The 17,699-nt window shown below is 49.2% G+C and overlaps 1 protein-coding gene and 1 long non-coding RNA gene across 5 annotated transcripts in view; one reads left to right on the top strand and one right to left on the bottom strand.

The window, feature by feature from the left end:
- The first annotated feature begins 291 nt into the window (after nucleotides 1-291).
- The window catches only part of PTCH1 (patched 1), a 73,105-nt gene continuing 55,697 nt past the window's right edge, over nucleotides 292-17,699 (top strand). For 3 of the 4 annotated variants that reach the window (XR_004420846.1, XM_033086309.1, XM_033086308.2), the window contains exons 1-2: nucleotides 6,344-6,570; nucleotides 8,097-8,289. Coding sequence is in view for 3 of the 4 variants with exons in the window: in XM_033086309.1 (XP_032942200.1) it covers nucleotides 6,370-6,570; nucleotides 8,097-8,289 (394 nt within the window). In the remaining variant the exon portion in view is untranslated. Of the gene's footprint in view, nucleotides 464-6,343; nucleotides 6,571-8,096; nucleotides 8,290-17,699 lie in introns of those variants that run through there. The other variant, XM_033086310.1, reaches the window with a different exon arrangement.
- LOC117011072 lies at nucleotides 2,729-4,555 on the bottom strand. Its single transcript, XR_004420853.1, has 2 exons — nucleotides 3,745-4,555; nucleotides 2,729-2,804 (listed from the first exon to the last, which is right to left on the bottom strand). It is a non-coding gene; the product is annotated as an uncharacterized LOC117011072 (long non-coding RNA).

Below are 17,699 nucleotides of genomic sequence, written 5' to 3'. Positions count from 1 at the left end.
ACCTAGGAGGGTTGTTTTTTTATATTTTTAGTTCCCTTGGCATAAAGGGGAGGGAGGGAAGGAAGGAGGAAGGGAGGGAGGAAGGGAGGAAGGGAGGAAGGAAGGGAGGGAGGAAGGGAGGAAGGGAGGAAGGGAGGAAGGGAGGAAGGAAGGAAGGAAGGAAGGAAGGAAGGAAGGAAGGAAGGAAGGAAGGAAGGAAGGAAGGAAGGAAGGAAGGAAGGAAGGAAGGAAGGAAGGAAGGAAGGAAGGAAGGAAGGAAGGAAGGAAGGAAGGAAGGAAGGAAGGAAGGAAGGAAGGAAATAAAAGGGAAAAAATAAAAGAAAGAAAAGAAAGAAAGAAAAGAAAGAGAAGAAGGAGGAAGACAGCACTGATGTTCCATTTAAGCCGTCAGTACCAGTGAATGACGGCGCACCCATACCGCCAGCACGGCTCTCCCCGAGCAGCTCCTGCAAGGACAGTGATGGTAGGTGCCTCTCCTTCGGCGGGTCGGCATCGGGCCGGGGCCGCGGGACCCGGATACAGGGCCCGGGCCCGGGGTGTGTTGGAGGGGCTACATGGGCCTTCGCTGGGGCCCGGAGCTGACGGAGGGGGCGGGGGAAGCCTCCCTCTCGCCGTCGGGGGCCGGGGCTACCGACCGGGCATCGGGTGCGGCCCGAGCGGGGACGGCAGCGAGGGGCACTGCGGGCGGGGCTCGGCGGAGGCTCCCCCGGGACCAGGCTCTGCTCCCCCTCGCTCCGCTTGGTGATGAGGTGACTCTGAGCTGCGGCAGGGATGCGCGGGGGGTACACGCCGCTGATGGGAGGTGGCTCCTGAGGTGACTGTTGTGCCGCAGAGGACGGCAAACGGGTCCCCGGTGTCTGCATTTCGCACCTGTGTGAACTCTGGCACGAAAAAGCTGCTTTGTGCGGAGCAGAAACTTATCTGAAACTAGACTCTACAGGACAGGGGCCGCCTTAGGTTGAAGTCAATACTGGCTTCAGGATCGGACTCCTCGTGTGGCTGGTACCGGGCACCATCAGGACCGGTACAGCGCTGCTGTCATCGGTCTCGTGCGAGCTGTCTCACTGCTTCCAGGGACTGGAGACTGGGGGGATATTCAGTGAGAGATCTCAGCCTCTCCCCTGCCTTAGCCTCACTGCAGGAGGTAGACATAGGGAGGCAAAAGCGCGGAGGGGAGTGGGAGACATCTGGTATCGTCGGATTGCTTTAAAAGAAATGTTGGAGCCAAGGTGGTTATTTCACAGCTCCTAACCAGATAGCCTTTACCAGCTGTGGTTAGAGAGCCTCCTCTTGTTTCTGCACCAGTCTCATAGGTGTATCTAGTTTCTTGTTAGGGCTACTAGGGGCATTGTGTGCCTGAATTATAATATGACATTGTATCTGGACAGGTAGTATTGTTTAAAAATATTAGGGCTGAGGAGGGAGGAGGAATATTTTAAAATTTTAGAAGCCTGTAGATATAAAACCGGCAGCCAACTCTGAATGAAAACTTAGGCTTCTCTGTTTTTATCCTTATTTCACACACACATGCACACACACGCACACACTCACACACACACCTTTTATTTTGTTCTGTCTTTGCCACAGTGTATAAAGCCCTATTGAGACATGTAGGCGTGATGTGTAAACCGGATTAGCAGTATGAAAGAAAGACATACAATGAGCCTGAATTGTTTTACTTCCTTTTCATTTCTCATGCCTATATCTCTAATAAATTTGTTGCTCCAGCAGTGGGTCAAAGAGATTGTGTCGCTCAGCTTTTTTTTCCGCAAGGCCTGATGGCAGAGATCATGGAATTGAATGCCCTGCCTTCTGGCACATGCAAAACTTGAGCTCTGTCTTTACACAGACACGGTGTTGTCCAGACTGGCTAAAAAGGTTCAGTGTAACTTTCCCCTCTCAATGCACATTAATGTCCTACAAGTGGTGGGGCATTTTGCCAGGAAAAGAATCTGATTTGAAGACTGCTTGGGTAAAGCCCCTCGTGGAATATGACAAGGACTGCTAGGGTTGGGATGTCCTCGTGGTTTTGGACAGAGCAGGCTGTTGCTCCATCCACTGTCCTCCGCAGCTCCCCGTGCGCTCTTGTCCTCCTCCGGGAGTCTGCTGCTGCGCGGGAGGAGCCCAGAAGCCTCGGAGACTCCTCTGAAGGCACACTGCCCCGCAACCCTCCGCAGAAGAAAATGCCAGCGCTCCTGGGTTGGTGCTGTAGATCCCTCATTTGCTCCTTTGTGGCGTGCAGAGCAGCTTTCCATTAAAGGAGATCAGGGGTAATTAGCCGCATTATTTTGACAAGTTGGCTCGAGCAGTTCCCTTTCTTCCAGGGCTGAGGAGGGGGAGAGGCCGCCCGCCTCCTTGCTCGGGCGCGGGCGCTGGGCGGCGGCGCTGCCCTGCGGAGCGGCTCCCGCTGCGCGCCGCCGCCCCCCGACGGCAACCCCCGACGGCAACCCCCGACGGCCCCGTGGCCAGCACGGCACTGCCGGTGGAAAAGGAGAGGGAGGCTAAACCCAGTGACTGTGATCTTACGTCAAAGCCAGAATCGGGTGTGCAGGCGGAGCACAGGGCCGAGGCAGACCTGTGCACTTGTGCTACGCAAACCTGTGTGAGGGACAAAAATTTGAGGGAATGGAAAACATCTGATTATTTTCCCATACGTCGGTCTTCTCCCGACCGGTGAGATGGTCAGCTCTCTTGTAAACCGTACAAAATGGACCCAAAGTGCCTGCGCTTCATTTCTGTCTTTTCTTTATTAGGGTAATCAGATGCTTCAGCAATGCAAATGCTTTTGGTAGGTGCAGACCGACCTGGAAAAAAAATACGTTTAAGTAAAATTACTGTAAAATGACTGTTATCCATTGATAACAGATTGCCCATTACCCTCTATTGGATTGATCCCTTACCTGGCTGGGGAAGTGTGAAGCTCTGCAGGGAATTCCCTCAAAGGGAATGTAAGTAACAGGCAGAGCATTACAAAATGATGCCACTATGACTAAAGTCAAGGCTGAAATTCTTGTACAACAGCCCAGGCTGTCTAGGCATTGACAGGAACAGGTATGAATGGTGGTAAACTGCAGCCCTTCTACATAAGGAGACAATTTCCCAGGCCTTCACCACAGAGCAAGTCCTAAAAAGAAATCTGGGAGATCCCTTCGAGTTGCTGACGATGGAGATAGCCCTTGGTGTGGAGGACCAGTTGCACACTCGGGGCATGCATATCACAGTCAGCAGCGCTTACAAATGTAAATAAGGGCAGATTGATTGGGAACAACATTATTGCCAGGAATGTAGCAAACAGGCATCAGCTATGAGGCAGACTGGGGGCAGCCACTGCTCTGACCACCCAAGTGGAGACTTTTACACTGACATTTCTTCCTTGACTAGAAAAAAATCCCCAACATACATACACACGCCCATGCCAGAAACAAGACCAATTAGGTCTCTGGAGTAATTAATCTCTTGTGTATGCTTTAATTTTATTTTTTTTTTAAATCCTTTCAGACCACAGAGAGAGAGGGGAGATTAAGACTACGCTTGTTAAATTTGAGTCTTCAGATAGAGTTTTGGAACCAGCAGTGAGAATGGGCTTTAGGCTACTGTGTGAAAGCTAGCAGGCAGAAAGGCACGTAGGACAGCACTGGTGATTCCAGGGTCTCTCTTCCCTGGTTTTGGAGCTTACTAGAAGGCTGAACCAAAATGGTTCTGCACCCATCCATCCCTTCTTTCTCCATTCCCCTGCCGTGTTACCTGATCATAAGCGGCGAGAAGTAGTGTCACATCATTTCCTAGATGGATGAATGGTCACTCTCCCAAGTGGAAATACGAACTGGAGGTGGCCAACTGCAACGCAGGTGCAGGTTTCAGCCTCAAACAGAAAACAGCCTCCAGCTGCAACCGCTTCAGGTTTCCTTCTCCCATACGTATGCACCTACGTGTGCGTGCATGACAGCTTGCTGTTCCTAGCAGCTTTTCCGGAGACAGTCCTGTGCGGAGTACAGCGTAGGGCCTTAAACGAGGCAAGTTTTCCCAGGGTGGGAAAAAACGGAGTTGGGATGCAATCAAAGGGAAAAGGGAGCCCCTAGCCGGCGGGTATGGCCCTTGAAAGGCCCTGACCGTTGGTGCCTTTAGGCAGTGTCACGGTGCGGTGCGGTGCGCATCCCCCTGCCGCCGGCGGCCCCGACTCCCGGGACTCTGCCCGCCCGTGCTGCCGGCGCCGGGACGGCCCCGCTAAGGGCGGTCGCGAGCCCGCCGAGGGGAGGAAGACGCTTGCAGTGACCAGGGGCTCAGGGTTTTTGCTCAGGACCACTGCCCCAGGTACACGCACGGCGGGGCTGAAGGGAGAGGTGCGCAGTGCCGGCGGATTTGTCGAGCCGGGCACCGCATCGGGCAGGGGCTGCACAGGGTGCTCTTCTCACCTCGGGCCCCCTGCCCCTCTCCGCTGCATTTCTCCCACGCCCCCTCCAGCTCCCAAGCTCTTTACAGCCGCGCTACTCCGCAGGCGTGCAGCAGCCGTCCTGCCGGAGGGCAGCCCCCCAGAGCGCCTCCCGGCCCGGGCTGCGGGCGGAGGGGCGGGCTGCCCGCTGCCCCCCGCGCCGGTGCCCACGGGGGTCCGCCACGGCCCGTAGCTGCCTCCGCGGGGAGCCGCGCTGCGGGCCGGGGCCCGAGCCCGGGGCTGGGGGACCAGCGCAGCTCTAGAGGCAGCAATTAATGGCTGATTCTCAATAAAGGAAAAGCGGAGAAGCGGTGCCAAAAAAGTAAACAATCGCGTGTAAAGAAATGTTTAGCGGGGCCAGGCAGACTGCGTTTCATGGACTTTTACACTAAAAACATTAGAATTGTCTTTCCTCAGGTTTCAGTTAAAGAATGAACCCTAAGTTGAAACAGCTAGCTACCGCGCGGCTTTAAATCCCTTAAGTGTTAAATTTTCATTGTGTTTTTCTAACTGGACGGAGTGGTTTTCTTGCAAGGAACTAAGTCTCCTCTTTAGTTAAAAAGAGAGAGGGAGAAAAATCTGGCACTTTCTACCGCAGTATCCACCACCCTGTCATTATTCCTGCAAGCCTGGGAATTCAGCTCGGACCTCCCAGTATTTGTTGCAGCTCGAGGCCAAGGTGCCTCTAAAAGGATTTTCTTTTATGGCCTTTAGAAATCGTTTAATGCTGCTTTTTCCTCGTTTCCCTCTCTTTTTCTTAAAAGGAAAAAATGTATTTATGTATGTCCCTGGCGAGAAAGTTCTGCGCGTGTATTTGCAAGCATCCCGGGGGGGGGGGGGTCGGGGGGGCAAGGGGGGGGTAACGCTCTTGAAAAGAAAACGAAGAAGAAGGGGAGAAGGCATTCCTTAATGGAAGTATTGCATGCAAAGAAGACTGGATCTCTTTAAGGCTCCCCCTGAAGCTGGAGATGCACACACAAGGGTTGCCGGCCTGGGTGGTCTCTCTACTTTGGTGAGCTGTTGCTAAGCAGCTAATAATAGTCATGTTTGCTGAGTAATTTCTGGCCTCCTCGAGCCAATCACCTCGCAGAAACCCAAGCCATCTGACAGCCCCGGGGGCGGGCTCTCAGCCCTTTTTTTTTTTTTTTTTTTTTTTTTTTCCTCCCTCTCTCGCTCTCTCCACTCATACTCCCCCCACCCCCCCCCACCCCTCCTCCTCTTTATCCAAATGGAGAGAGTCCTTTTTTTCTTCTTCATCTCATCTCTGGAGCCGAGGGGCTGCAGCTCGGTGTTGCCGCGCACACACCGGGGGAGAGCGCCAGGCAGCCGCCCGCCCGCCGCCGCGGCGGGGCCAACCGCGGAACCCCGCCGGCTCCGCGGCCCGCGGGAAGCACCCCGGCGTTGAAGCAGGATGGTGCAGCGCGGCGAGGCAGCCCAGCAGCAGCAGGAGCAGCCGCGGCCCGCCGCGCCGCCGCCCCGCCGCCGTCGCTGAGCGCCGCCGCGGACAGCGGCTTCCCGGAGGCAGCGGGGGCCGGCCGGAGTAGGCGATTTCAACGGGAGCGGAGGACAGCGCGGCGGCGGCCGGGGGATCCCGGGGGTCGCGCCCGCCCGTCCGCCCGCCCTCGCCGGGCGCGGGGAGCGGCCGCCTGCAGCTCGGGGTCCGCGCGCGATGTGGCAATGGGAGGCGCGGGGAGCGACTCGGCCGGAGCGGCCGCGGCGGCAGCCGCCGCCCCGCGCCCCGCGTGAGGCGGCCGCGCCGCAGCAGCCCCAGCAGCAGCCCCAGCCCCGGCGGCGGCGGCGGCAGCGGCAGCAGCCCCGGCAGCAGCAGCATCAGCCCGCGGCCCGCAGCGCCGCCAGCCCCCCGCGGCCCCGCCGCGCCCCCGGGGCCCCGGGCCCCGCCGCGGCAGCGCCAGCTCTCCCGTCCCGCCGGCGGCGGCAACATGGCCTCGGCCGGTAACGCGTCGGAGCCGGAGACCAGCAGCAGCGCGGGCGGCGGAGGCCACCCCGGCCGGGCGGCGAGAAACGGCGGCGGGAGGCGGCGAAGGACTGGAGGGAATCGGCGCGCCGCGGCGCCCGACCGGGAGTATCTGCAGCGGCCAAGCTACTGCGATGCGGCTTTCGCCTTGGAGCAGATTTCAAAGGTGCATTCAATCTCTCACTCTTTTTTTCCAGAGATACCCGCTAGTGGTAGTGCTGCTTTTTCCGCGGGGGAGGAGGAGGGAGGTGGTGCGTTTTCTCGCGGGGGTGGAAGGAGGAGATGGAAACGAAACGGCCACCAATAAAATGCTGGGAAAAAGAGAGGGACGTCTGTGACTCTTCAGTGCGGGAGAGAGTGCCCTCCTTCCCTCCCTGCTCGCCTGTGCCTGCCCTGGTGTGTGCCTGCGCTGAGGAGCACTTCTCCTCCTAAACTTCCCGAAACAGCCTCGGTTCGGTCCCGGCCTCCCCATAGCTAGCCCCAGGCCCGCTCTCCCGCTCCCCCTCTCCCTCTCTGCTTCCTTTCTGCTTCTCCATCCCCTCGTAGCCCCCTGCGACCTCGGCAACACCCGCTCCCGGCCGGAACAGGGGAGAAACCGGCCGGCCGGTTTCTTGGCAGAAGTTGGGCTTTTGTGAAGTTTTCCGCCGAGCGCCGAGACGGCGACTTGCCCTCGGAGAACGGGGTCCCCCAGCAAAAGAAGGCAGCGGTTTTCTCCCTTGCCCGGCAGTCGGAGAGGGAGCGAGGGCCGTAAACAAATTGCCACCTTAACCCTTCCGCGCCGGTCCCCGCGGAGAACTGGAGGTGCCGGCCCGGGCGGGGCGGGGGGACGGCCCCGGCCGCCAATCTCTGCCGGCCAAAAAATGTTCGAAGTAAACAATCTCCAAAAGCTGCCTTGCTGCAGGGATGGTTTCACTTCAGGGAGCGGATTTCTAGGCTTTGTAAGAAGAGGGAAAGGAGAAGGAAAAAAAAAAATCCATGTGGCTGCCCTCTTCCGTTCACAAATATTGTCGTAACTTACAGATGGCTGCTCTACTTCCTAATTCAGATCACACAGCGTCTCCAAACTCTATGGAAATGAATTACTGCAGATCTTACAGCGCTGCTCACCACGTGGGTCTTGCCTCAGCACCAAGCCCCTTCTAGGAGCTGGGAATGGGGGAAATGGCCATGCTACCCACTATCTGTCACACATTCCCCCCACCTCTCCTCCCCAGCCATTCTGGGGTTCAAGGAGAACAGGAAAAGGGACTTTTCTTTCTTGTGGCTGTTGAGGTTCATCAGAAGTGGTTCCTTCTTCCCTGCAGCCACGGGTCTCGCCAGCGCGAATGCATCCTGAGCTGGTGGCGATGTCCCGGGCAAGAGAAGAGTATAGTGGTGGGCAGCACGGGCGAGGGCCCGGGGGCCGACGCAGTGTTGTCACCCCCAAGCCCGCATGTTGGTCTGGGGCAAGGATGGCTGCTAGCAGGTACATCTTGTCCCTGTGTGCGTGCTCGAGGGTGGCTGGGCAGGGCCGCGGGGCCGAGGGCCCTGCTAGAAGAACGCCTGTTTGAGCTGTTCACGGAGCTCCATCCTTCCTCCGGGGACTGCGCCCCGAGGGACGGGAGCTGTCCCGCTCGTGGGAGGGTTGGGGGGCTCCCCCCACTTCTGGCGGCTGCCGCAGCCCCCACCTACTGACCTCTTCTTGCTTTGCAGGGGAAGGCGACGGGACGGAAAGCGCCGCTGTGGCTGCGAGCAAAGTTTCAGAGACTGTTGTTTAAACTGGGCTGTTACATTCAGAAAAACTGCGGGAAGTTTTTGGTTGTCGGCCTCCTGATATTTGGGGCTTTCGCTGTAGGATTAAGGGCAGCTAATCTCGAGACCAACGTGGAGGAGCTATGGGTGGAAGGTAAGGCCGGGGGGGTGCCCCTGTTTTCTGCAGCAGTCGCTGCCCGGGGCCGCTCGGCAGGAGGAGCCCGGGAGGAGCGGCCGCCGGCGGGGAAGGCGGGCGCTTCTCGGGGCGGGAGGCGGGCGCTGCGCTGGGGCGCGCAGCCCCAGGCGGCGTGTACCACTTCTCCGCCCGCGGGGGGCCGCGGCAACCGGGCCGTGCACTCGAGGGCTGCCGGGACAGGCCGTCTCCAGCCGCCCGTGCTTTCCTCTCAGCCCCGCCTTACAGTGCGGAGAATCTGCGGGCCACGGCTTTCTGCGTCCCCGGCGGCGGTGGGAAGCGGCCGAGCTGCCGGGAGGCCTCCCCTCCGCCATTTTGGGAGTGCGCGCGGCCGCGGCGGGGGAGGGGCGGCGGCGCGGCGGGGCGGGAGCCTGTGTGTGGTCCTGGGCTTGGACAGCTTTCAGCTGTGGGGAGCGCCGGGCTCCGCGCTGAAAAAAAAAAAAAAGGAAAATAGAAAAAAGGAGGGAGAGAACGAAGGAAAGAAAAAAACAAATCAAAAAACCCATAAAAGAGAAAAAAAACAAAAACCACGAAAGAAATGCAGCCGAGGAAGCGAAACCCTGAGTGGGGCAGCCAGGCCTGGCGGGGCACCCCGCGCTGAGAGGCATGGCTCCAGGCTGCCGCGGGTTTGGGCTCTAGGTGTAATTCTTAGTGGGTTTTTCTTATTATTTTTTTTTTCTTTTTCTCGTGTTGTTTTCTTCCTTTTTTTTTTTTTTCTGTGGAGAAAATGCTGTTTGTTAAGGATCGCGTTCCCCCGTTAGCTGCTGGGTCTACGTGGAAACAGTTCCTTGACTACAGCAGTTACTACTCCAGGTTTATGTCAAAGTAGCTTGGAGCAGAATTTGGCTTATAAAAGTTAATATGGGAGGCTGCATAAATAATCATTACTAAATAGCTCTCTGTATGTGTATGTGTGGAAAAGCTGGTGCTGAGTGCAGACAAAGTGGGTGACTGTTCTGAAGGTGGTCTTGCAGGTGACAGCCGTATTGGGGTCAGGATGGGATTTGTGGGTCGTTTAGTAACAGTTGGGTTTTTTTCTGTTGTGGAAAATAATGACCTTTTTTTGGTTCGTGTAGTGTAGTCCAGGAGCTCAAAATATGATGAGGTTTGCTGCCAACAGTTCAGCAATGCACTGCTGGGTCCCATCTGCAAGCAGAGGTGTATGGTCAGAGTTTGCCCTGGTCACTAACTATAGAGTCTTAAATGCTGATGCAAATGTCTGTGAGTCTTGTTATTTTTCACGGCTAATTTTTCTTCCAAACTCACTGTGGGGTTGTTGTAGAGATGTTTCTTTTGTTGATTTTTGCTCTTAGATATCTTTTCTCTGGTTCTCTGTGTTGGATAAATTAATATGTGATTGCAGCTCCATCCCACGTGCTATGCTGACATTTATTATCCTGATGTTACTGGTGTTCACTTGCTTGGAATGGTGATCCTATTCAGTTAATGCCACCTGCTTTTTGTGGCCTTGTAATACCAAGAAATTACTTGCTGATGATGCCTCAGTGACTTAGCTGTCAGTAGAAATACAGTTCTGGAGGACAAAAAATAGGATTTGCAAAACAGTTGCTTGGTTCAGTTACTGCTCTTCTCATGTCATTATTGTTATGGGGAAGGGGTGGGGAAGTCTCTAGTATAGAATCTAGTGGAAGTTGATCTGTGAGGTTTTTATGGCCCAGATGAATTCATAATGCAGATAGTTTTTTGGTAGAATTGACCCATGTAATTTCACATCTATTTAGTTGAATTTTTTGTCATTTAAAAAGAAATTAAAACTCTGAATTTAGAAACCCTTACATTTCAAAACTGAACAGCAAAAGCTAGCAGATTAAGGTAAAATAAAATATTCTGGATTAAATTTATTATCTAGTTTTCTTATTCTAGCACTACATCACTATTCACAGAAAAGAGCTTGCTAAAACATGCCTTCTTGAGAGATGCTCTGTAATGTTCTGCTTGTACAATTGGATCTAACTGATAGCAATTGCATATTTTTGTTGCTGAACCACAATCAGGAGTGCAGATTCAGAGTTTGAGAGGGAGCAGAGACAGGAAGAGTTAGCATGGAAAATGCCATTCTTCCTACGTAGAAGTGCAAAGCAACATCAAAGTCATTCTTCTGAACTTATATGCAACTGGTCCTAGCTTTAAAGTACACTCCATGGAGGTTGATACAGTAAAGGACTCTTTAGATCAAGGTTTCTCAGAGCAGAAGCAGTGGCTGAATTGTCCTGTTTATTTAAACAGCTGTCTCACTTTACCTTTTCCCTTTTGTTTACTGAGTTTGGATGAGCTAGTCAGTGCTGGCCAAATATAGAATCATAGAATTATTTAAGTTGGAAAAGATGCATAATGTCATCAAATCCAACTGCTAACCCAGCACCATTGTGTTCAGCACTAAACCATGTCCTTAAATGTCTCATCTAAACACCTTTTAAATACCTCCAGGGATGATATTTTGGGGTGGCCTGGTTCAGTGCTTAACAGTCCTTTCTATGAAGAAATTTTTTTCAATATCCAATCTAAACCTCCCCTGGAGCAACTTGGGAGGTGAGACCATTACATCTGTCACTTGTTGCCTACACCCTCCATTCAGGTAGCTGTAGAGTGGGATGAGATCATCCCAAGGGTGTTCTTCTCCAGGCTAAATTACCCTAGCTCCCTCAGCCACTTCCCGTTGGGCTCATGCTCCACTGCCCTTCTCTGGGCTTGCTTCAGCACCTTAATGTCTTTCTTGTAGCGAGAGGTCCAAAATTGAACATGGGATTCAAGTTGTGGCCTCACCAGGGCTGAGGACAGGGGTGCAACCTCTGCCCTGTTCCAGCTGGCCTAGAACTATTGCTGGTACAGGCCAGGATGCCACTGGCCTTCTTGGCCACCTGGGCACAGCTGGCTGATGCTCAGGACCCGCAAGTCCTTTTACTGGGGCAGCTTTCCAGCCACTCTTCCCCCAGTCTGTAGTCCTGCATGGAGTTGTTGTGACCTAAGGGCAGGACCTGGTACTTTATGTTGTCGAACATGGTATGAACCTCATGCCATTGGACCCATTGATCCAGCCTGTCCAGATCCCTCTGCAGAGCATTCCGGTCCTACAGATTGACCCACCTTGGTGATATCTGGGAAGTGACTGAGGGGGCACTTGACCCCCTCATCCAAATAATTTATAAAGATAGTAAACAGGACTTGTCCCGTCACTGAGTCCTGGGGAGCGCCTCCAGTGGCTGGCCAACTGGATGTCGCTCTCTCTGGTCTGGGCCATCCAGCCAGTTTTTAACCCAGCAAACAATGCACTTGTCCAAACCATGAGACGCCAGCATCTCAAGGGCAATGCTATAGGAAACAGTGTTAAAGGCATTATTAAAGTTTAGGTAGACGATATCCATAGACTTTTCCTCATCCACTAAGTCATTGATAAGGTTGGTCAAGCAGCACATGCCTTTCACAACCCTGTTCTGGCTAGGCCTCATCCCTGGGCTTGGATGTGCTTTGTAGATTCATAGTTTACTTGAAATACACTGAAGTAACAGTTTTGATTTGCTACTGAAACTTTTTACAGTTATTACTGCTGGATAAACTGGCAGTATTTATTTAAAGAGGCAAATTTGATATGGTGTGTTTCTGAATACTGTGGAACATAATACAGCACTGAAGTTTGCTGGGAGTAAATGATTGCTTTAAAACCATAACAAAATTAATTAACTAATAGAGAAGTGAACTTTGAATGAGTTTTAAGACCATGCACATTCCAAGTTAAATGATTAGTAGTCTGAGCCTGCAGCTGTTATGGCTGAAGTATTTACATAAGTTTAGAAGCTCACCTGGTAGGCAAACTTTCTCAGAGAGATCTTCAAAACATCATTCTTTCAGATTTCCTGTAGTAGTCTTCCTCCTTCAGAATTTATGCTGGCATTCTTGGCCTTCTCTGAGCCTCCTAATACCTAAGTGGCTTTCCTCTCAGTTTGTTTCTTGGCACTAAGTGTTGTAGAGCAGCTTTTTTGGAGGGGCAGGTTTCTTTTAAACATACTCCTCTTCTGACTGCTGTTCAGAATACTTCAGTTATTACTTTGTGTCCCACAGTGGCTCCATCTATGTTGCTGTCTTGTAGACTTGCTCTCAGTCGTCTTTGCCTGAGACATATACCTGTATCTTCTCAGCATATGAGCAGATCTGTCATCCCTGTATACATACCTTGCTGCTGGGGGAGGTTGTCTGCTGGGGCAGGCAAATTGTGGACTGGCATTTTAATGGCAGTTCTGTTATTCAGCTTGAGTTGAACTGCTGTGTGTGGGTGTCCATGCACCCTGCAGTTGTGGAGGCTGTTTGGCATCAATATACACTGTACGCACAGAGAGGGGAAAAAAAGGCTTTGCATTGATTTCTTCGGTGACTGCATTTTGTTGGACACAGATGTGCTTTCAGAATCATCCATTCATAGCTAAAGAGTGCTCTGGTTGGAAAAGAAATCATGCTCAGAACTGGTTATGTTTATTTGCTACCACTCTTAGTAGGCAGTCTAAGATCCAGTGTGTCAACAGCAGTCACATGTATAAATTCACAGCCTCCGCTTCTGAGAGAAGGTAGTTTTTTGGCTCTAGAGAAGGTTCTGTTAAATGAAACTTGAAATTTGGCTATAGCAATGCCTTAAATGATGTTAATTGGAGCAGCTTATAATTGGAGAGATTGTCTAGTCTTGTGGTGTGATAATTAATTTCATGTCACCATTGTCTTAGGAATTTTTCTCCTCACTTTTTTTATTAGTCTTCTTAAGTGGTTAGAGATCTTGTTATTCTTTCCTTACTTTTTTGCCTTCTTCACTTTTTGTGCTAGCTGAAGCTCCATCAAACTATTCCCTCCTGAAGTAGCCCTCTTCACAAAGGTTTGTGGAGCTTTTTGAGCTTGAACTGAACTCTAATATGCAGAGCTCCTTCTTTAAGCCAGTTTGAAGGAAGAGGGTGGATGATACAAATAGGTAGGATATCCTACAGGGAATGCCTCAGAAGCTGCATAGTTCAGGTCAAGTATGTGGAACAAAATGAGTGTGTTCTAATTGTAAGTGAATTAGGACTGAGTGTGTACAGCAGAAATACTCTGTAATTCAAGATTTGAGCTATGTGTAGTATTTCCTTTCTCTCTTAAGGGAAAGAATCAGGTTGCTCTATTGTACTTATGGCTGACCCTTCTTAAAATATGTTAATCTACCCATGCAACTTAAGAATGAAGTGAAAATGAGGAAAGTGTGTGAGTGATGCAGGAACCAGTATTATTTCCGTAGATTCTCAGTTTTCTTAACCCAACAAGATTAAGTGCAGGTGGAGAAAGTTTGTTCTTAAGTTCTGCCTAAAGGCACCAGTTAACTTCAGACTAGTATTCTTTGGAGAAACAAAAAAGAATAGTAATGGAACAGATCTGCGTGAATTTGTTTTTTCAAGGAGACAAATTTTTATGAGTGGGCTGAAGTAACATGTTTGGTTTGAGTACAGTTAGCAGGTCTTGACCCAGTCAAGTATAATTCCTTTCTCCCACAAACATATGCATTTGTAGACAGCAGCAGGAGTGTTTTAGATATGCTTGCTCCTGCACTGGCATGGTGTAGATGACAGAAGTCACTCTGCTCTTCTGTCACAGTGGGTGTTGGAAGGCTCTTTGGCAGTCAAGACATTGTCTTTTATCACATCACCAAATTAATTAGTTTCCTGTGAATCAGGTGACATAAGAACTTACTTATGCTTGAATTCTGTCTTACACTGTTGCATTCCTCAGCACATATTGGAAGTTCATTGGAAGGTGTTTATCTGGAAAATTTCCAAGCCACTGTTTTGTCTGACTTTAGTATGATTATTTATTGCCTGTCTTTTTTCCCACATGATAGCTGAAGGATGTAATCTGAGCAACATGCTTATTTTAATGCTTGCTGATAAAGCAGAAAAGTATTTCAGTCCATGCTACTGTTTTGAAAAATAACATCAAATTCTATTATTTACATCATATTTGTGGATAAAAGTGTTAGGGCGGTGGGTGTTAGGTGCTTTTGAACATTTTGAGTTGTGTCTGTTTGTGTGTATTGAAAATTGTTAGGCAAAGATGTTTAAAGGTTTTACTTATATGGATATTTGTTTGATTGTCATCCGCATCTTTGTGTGGAGCTGGTGCTCCTTCATGAAAAGCTTGTACATAAAAAAATTCCTGCAGCTTCAGTACCTAAAATTCCTCTTTTATCTGTTAGAGTTTTGTGAAGGTGTTGCCTGTGACTATTCTTTGGTCATTAACATGTAGAAGGTGAAATCCTGAATTCACTGAATGTGGTGGCAGAACTTAGGAGGATGACTTTAGTGTGACCAGGCCTTATCCATGTACAAAACCAGAGCAGACTAGCAGTGTGCTCATGTGTTAACCACTTCAGAGAAGGGAAAGAAACTCCTCCTGTGGAATTGACACCCCTCTAAGCTGTAAGTGCATTGTTGTGTGGTTCCTTCTGCCTTTCAGACTTCAGAGGCATTTAATTTACTCAAGGCTGGAGAAAATTAATCTTCATTGTTATTTCCAGACTTAACAGTGTTGCCAATGCCTTGCCAGAATGTGCGCTACAGATCATTGTTTGGAAGGGTCTGTTTCTTTCTCTGTTGGAATGTGTATTTAAACAGGGCGGCGCCTTGGCTATGCCATTGTCCTCCTCTTTTGAGCTTTGAGTGTCATCTTGTGCTCTGGGGATTTTGCCACTTACAGACAGGGTTTGAAGGCATTTCTGTATTTCTGGAGAGCTTGCAGATTTGGCACAGAAGTCCTGGAGTGAAATAGAATAGTTGAAAGCAACATTGCTTTATTGTTGTTCCCTGTGCTATTGTTGCTGAGCAGGAACAGGGCAATGATAGGTAAGCAAAAGAGCTAAGTCAGCTGTAGGGCTGGCTACTGCTGAAGTTGTGATGCGATGTGGAGGTGAGTGGTTTGAGGCCTTCTTACTGCCAGCTCTTGCTATCTGCTAAGTGGCCTGGTTTTATGTTTGTTTACTTGTTTTTGTAGAGAACTGGCCTTCTTTCCTCATTATTCGTCAGCAACCAGTGGGTTCAGAAAAGAATGAATTCTAAAAGCTGGGGTGCTTAAGCTTGCTTTCAGCATAGAATGCATTAAGGTAAACCTGAGCTGCTGACCCTGAATCTGTCAATTTTCGTGATCTTTTTTCCTTATTTTTTGGTGGCAAGGGGTGGTCCAAGCCCTGCCGTTACATAATATTTTCGGTGGTTCCCCAGGAAGTCATAATATGATGTAGTATATGCATGTAACAGTTCTTGACCACTCAATAAATTTAAAGGCTGTTGCGTCCACATGAATGTTGCACTTAGACTTAACTGTTAGGAGGCTCCAAAATACGACAGCTTACAGATGTATGAACCGACTGATCCCTTTGTTTAGATTATGCACCACAGCTGATGCCTAGATTAGTGCTGGCTGGACAGAGCTATGGGAGATTTGTCTGGTTTCCACAATGCCATGTTTATATTTCAGTTGGATTTTTCCTTCAAAACTGACCTCCCTATGACCTATTGGAGCTATGTCCACTAGGATGCTAGTTTTAATGTGTCTGCAGCTACTTTCCTTTTAGTGTCTAATGGAACCACGCTCTCATTTCCATGCTCTTGGACTATTACGCACAATCTTTTAAACTTAATTGTGAATTACCTGCTTCAGCATATAAGCACCCAGGTAAAACCATGTTTATAAAGTTCTTTGCCCCACAGCTGGCTTTTCTTCCGATTGGTTAAAACAGCATTTTAGTGATAGATCTTGTCGGGCTGTTACTTGTCAGTTGTTTTCTTCTGTATATAGAATAAAGTTCAGTCCTTTGCACAGTGCTTTTTCTGTCAACAGATGACAGTGTGTATATATGTGGCTCTAGCTGCTCTATTTCAGAGCTCAGCAGGATCTGGAGTGCAGAATTTTATCAAGAAGTTCATTCTTCTTTGTATATACTATGCAGTTATATGTACTTTCTCAGCCATCCTTATTTATCCTCAGTATTTGTCTTATTTTTCTTCAGTATTTCAGCCTTTGGTTCTTTTAAGTTCTCTTATCTCTGCTGTTAACTCTGCTACAACTTCTCTGTTGTAGTATGCAGGAAGTCTTGCCCCATTTATGTTTGTGAGTTTCTTTTCCTGGGAAAATCTGAAGAAATCAGTAAAACTTCTTAAGGTCTGCATGACAGTTCTATAATAAGAATGTAGTCATCTCTCAGAGTTCAGAAAAATAGAGATGCACAACATTAATTAATACTTAAGAAACCATACCATTTTCTACTGTTGATGTTTTGCTGGAGTTGAAGATTCCCAAGACAGTGCCTCATGACAGAAACTCAGTGTGGTATCTCTGCTGAGAATGCATGCCATGCTATAATGGTCCCTTCATTTCTGTGCCCATGAATTACGCAGAACAGGAAAATATTTTACTCCAGTTTTGCATAATCTGTGCTATTTTATTATCCACTCATATTGTGCCAAATATGAGTGATGAATACCATATACAATAAATTGTGTTCATCTTTGCTGCTAATTGAATGACTTTTGACTTGGAGTAGCTTTTCTTTGTACAGTATAGTAAAAATAGATGGAATGGAGTTGAAAGGAGTAGCTTCTAATTCAGAATTTAAAAATAAAACCTTTTTATTTATTCCCTTTTGTCTGTGTAAACTTAGTTTAATATCTGTAGATATAATTTACTTTTTCTTGGTTTTACTCTATTATTTTCATTTACTATCACCTCAGTTACTATAAACAGACTGATTTTGGCAGTCGTAGTAGTTTCATGAGGTAAAAAGTTCTTTATGGAAACTGCTGACCATATACATGTTTTGATGTATGGAGAATTTTAATTTTGGTTTTTAGAATGAATGTCTTGGCTTTAACTTCTGCTTGGTTTTGGGAAATTTAGTTATTTCAGTGCTTGAGCAAAATATACAAGAGGTAAGGGAATGAAGAGAACCATAACCTGACACTTTCTGCAAAGGTGCTGCTTCTTTAGAGAATTGTACTGAACTTAATTCCAGCTTCAAATATACAAGTAATCATTGTGTATTTGAAACATCTGTATTTTGCTCATGTGCAAGCACATGTGTGGTGTTGTACAGCCATACATCTGAAGCTGGAACTCAGTCCTTAGACTGTAATACAGTCTTCTTTTATTAACAGTGAGATAAATTTAAAAAACAACAGTCCTCTCTTGTTTACCAGTATGATGCATTCTGCTTTGCAGTCAGCAATCAAAAGTTAAGTGCAGCAAACTAGAAATGAGCACTGTTGAGTCAAGTTGTATGATTTTTTTCCCCTGTTAAATCATTGCTTAAGGGTTTCTGGCCCCTAGTTCAGGAATCCTGCCCAAAAATG

Source organism: Catharus ustulatus, chromosome Z (genome assembly GCF_009819885.2).
Source record: "Catharus ustulatus isolate bCatUst1 chromosome Z, bCatUst1.pri.v2, whole genome shotgun sequence".
In the NCBI taxonomy this organism is placed as follows: Eukaryota; Metazoa; Chordata; class Aves; order Passeriformes; family Turdidae; genus Catharus; species Catharus ustulatus.
Note: the sequence above shows the minus strand (reverse complement) of the source record. Positions and strands in the feature narration are given on the sequence as shown.